A 3635-nucleotide genomic window follows, 5' to 3' on the forward strand; every position below is an offset into this window, starting at 1 on the left:
CGGTGACTGGGAGCAGCCACTGCACTCCAGTCTGGGCGACAGAGTGAGACTCCGACTCCAAAAAAAAAAAAGAAGAAAAACTAAGCCTAAAATACAATGCTGAGCTTTTTACCAACTAGTTTCTGGAGACCTTAAAACAGCGGTCATCTTTGTGAATGATGAATCCAAAAAGGTGTGAAAGAATCTTTCTGGATTCTTTTAACATTACTTGAGTCGGTTCCAGGTGAACATGCTGTGATGATTTATTACCAGTGTTGGGATTGACTGAGTAAGAAGCATTGGGTTCGTTGAATGGGGAATATGTAGACGTCAAATGAAGTCTTCTCAGGGTGCTTCCAATCTTCTTGTCAAGAAATGACAAATGACAAAATTATGAACTTCAGGCAGCCCTTTCCATCAAAGGTGACAGTCTGGCCAAACCAAAAGAAAGTGATGCCCATGCAAGGGTGTAGCTCTCGCAAAAGTCCGAGAAATCTGTGACCTAAAGGAAGATTGGCAGCCACTGTGTAAAGGCCCGGCAGTTCTTAGTGGGGAGGTTTCCCGAGGGAGGGGAGGCAGCTGAACAGAGTGGGGACGTGGTAGGGATGGTCTTGGTCCAGTGGCCAGGATGGGCATGAGTGGGGCTTTCCTCTAGCAGACGCTGAAGACCCCAACATGCCAGGCAGTGGCACTTTGGTGTTATCTTTAGATCATGGGAAGCCCGTGAGGGCTTCTAGACAGAGAAGGAAGTATTGTGTTAGGTCAGCTGGTTTGGTGCTGGCATGCAGAAAGGTTGCCACGGAGACAGAAAGATCAGTTAGGAGGTTAAATTCAAGGTAAGAATTTAGTTATCTTTTTTCCACTGTGTGGCATGAAGCATGAATGGAAAGGCCACATAGGAGAATTTTGTGTTTCCAAATTAGTTTATAAAGATTTGTGTCTATAGAAAAAGAGAAAATGCCATTTTAAAAGATCATTGGCCAAAAGAAGGTATCAGTTAGGAGTTAGTGAAATGGCATAACCATAAACAGTTTTAACTATGAAAAGTAGAGTGCTTCACGTGATCCCGGGATCTCGAGGCTGCAGTTAGCAATGACTGTGCCATGGCACTCTAGCCTGGGCAATAGAGTGAGATCTGTCTCAGTCAATCAATCAATCAATCAATCAATCAATCACTAGCAAACGAAGAGCGCTGCCAACAGATCTCTTTCAGCACAGGATGAGGAAACCTGGCCATTCCTTGTACACACACTGAGACTCTGCCTTCCTGGGAGGGAGATGCTGGAGGGTCGTTACTGGCACCATTTGGGAGACAGCTGGTCTTACTGAATCTCAAGTTCAGGGGATTCCACTGCAGGCTTCTCTTTCAGCTTTCCTTCTTTGAAATTGCGTGGCATGGATGTGATTGCCATCCAGGTGAGAACTCAAACATTACCTACTGATGTGATTTTTACTTTTTTGTTTCTTTTTTTTTTTTTCTTGTTTTGAGTCAGACCCTCACTCTGTCACCCAGGAAGGAGTACATTGACACGATCTCGGCCACTGCAGCCTCAACCTGCTGGGCTCAGGCAACCCTTCTGCCTCAGCCTTCTAAGTAGCTGGGACTATAGGCGTGCGCCACCATGCCCAGCGAATTTTTTCATTTATTGTGGAGACGAGGTCTTGCTATGTTGCCCAGGCTGATTTCTAACTCCTGAGCTTGTGCAATCCTCTCATCTCGGCCTCTCAAAAGTGCTGGGATTACAGGCAGCCACTGCACCTGGCCTGATTTTTACTATTGTAAGCATTTGTCTTGGTGACAAAAGGGTAAGAACTGCATTTTATCCTTCTCCCAAAGCCCTCACTTTGTCCACTGAATGGATTCGCCGCATTGGTGTACTTACTGATGCACAGGGAAGCGCAGTGAGGGCTGGAAGGAGGCGGGGAGGCCAGGAGGCAGGGAGGTGAGCCTTCCTATCATAGTGAGCTTCCCTAGGGGAGGCTGGGCTTACCTTGCTTTGCAGAAACAGTCTTTTTATTTATTTATTATTTATTTTTTGGAGTTGGAGTCTCACTCCGTCGCCCCGACTGGAGTGCAGTGGCCGCTCCCGGCCACCGCAGCCTCGACCTGCTGGGCTCCGGCGATCCTTCCGCCTCAGCCTTCCAAGTAGCCGGAATTACAGGCGCGCGCTACCACGCTCGGCTGATTTTTTTTGATTTATTGTAGAGATGAGGTCTCACTGCCCAGGCGGGTCTCGAACCTGTGGACTCAGGCAACCACTCACCTCAGCTTCCCAAAGACGCGGGATTACAGGCTGAGCCACCGAGCCCGGCTTGAAGAAACAGTCTTAAACACCACTTATTGTTCTGCATTGCTGCTGCTCCATCTTCTTCTTCTTTTAAATTATTTCCCTTTTTTTTTTTTTTCCTTCTTAGGATGCCTTCATTGGATTTGGAGGAAATGTGGTCAGGCAACAAGTAAAGGACAACGCCAAATGGTATATCACTGATTTTGTAGAGCTTTTGGGAGAATTGGAAGAATAGTATTCATTTTTATACAGCTCATAACAACTTGAGATTAATTTTATAAAGTTATACACATTGATACTGTTGGCTTACAATTGCCCATTCCAACTTGATATATGAAGTTGGTACCGATCATCTGTACTTTCAAGTAAACTACAGTTAGGACCCCTAGAAGATTGCCTTTTTTTAAAACTGTAATTCCAGTATTATTATGACCATTAATTACTTGGAGAGTTTTATAATCTGAATTCTTTATGTATATTCCTAGCCATATTTTATATGAAGCCTTTTAAGGGTGGATAGTAAATTAAACATCTTTATTATTGGAAGTATGGATTCAGTAACCTAAACTGAATATTGGTTTTCCCTTTGGTATATAAATAAAAGTTTATCCACATATCAGCACAAATTTGTGGGATTTTCATTCTACCTTTTATGTATTTCCAGATCTGATATTTCAGGTACTTTAAATGTTAAGTATAAACAACCTCCAGGCAAGGAACAGAGTTGAAACTCTCCTATGCTTAGAACAGGGCACAGTGTACCCATTTCCTGGTCCCGGGACCCCCACCTTGTGAAGCCCTGGGACAGAGGGATGAAAGGTCTTTTTTTTTTACCTCTTAGGATTTGTCCTACATAAAATTTTACAAAGCCTTTTTGCTTTGTTTTGTTGTTTAAGATAACAATGGAGACTTAAAATTACTTCCTTAAAAAGTGAATATTTGAAAGTCACATGAAATACAATAAAACAAGTTTTACTAATCACAAAGGAAGGTATTTCCCTCTAAATGAATTAAGAGGTACAAAGAGGGACCCCCCCAAAATACAGAATTATCTTTTTGGAGGGCAGGCCCCTTATAAGACACTCAGAATTTCTGTCTTCATCAAATGATCAACCAAAATTTCTATCTGGAAGTTTTGAGACAGCTGCATCACGATTTGTGGAAGAAATGCCCCGAGCTGTGGCAAACAGGTTGACTGGTTCTCCCACCATCACAATATACCTGCCCAGACCTCACTGAGCTTACAGCAGTTTTCGACCAAAAACAGCGTGACCCCTGTGTCCCATCCTCTCTATTCATCATATTTACTTGATCTTTCCCTGTGTGACTTTTTTTGTTTCCCCGGAGGAAAAAAGTCCCTAAAGGGAA

The 3635-nt window shown here is 43.5% G+C and overlaps 1 protein-coding gene across 1 annotated transcript in view; it reads left to right on the forward strand.

Moving 5' to 3' along the window:
• Positions 1-2889, forward strand: part of PSPH (phosphoserine phosphatase) — a 16440-nt gene extending 13551 nt beyond the window's left edge. The window contains exon 6 of the mRNA XM_008070198.2: positions 2395-2889. Coding sequence (XP_008068389.1) covers positions 2395-2502 — 108 coding nt within the window. The 3' untranslated portion in view covers positions 2503-2889. The remainder of the gene's footprint in view (positions 1-2394) is intronic.
• The last annotated feature ends 746 nt before the right edge of the window (positions 2890-3635 follow it).

The sequence above is a fragment of the Carlito syrichta genome, unplaced genomic scaffold, assembly GCF_000164805.1.
Source record: "Carlito syrichta isolate Samal-C Ts95f unplaced genomic scaffold, Tarsius_syrichta-2.0.1 Scaffold313183, whole genome shotgun sequence".
Classification (NCBI taxonomy): domain Eukaryota; kingdom Metazoa; phylum Chordata; class Mammalia; order Primates; family Tarsiidae; genus Carlito; species Carlito syrichta.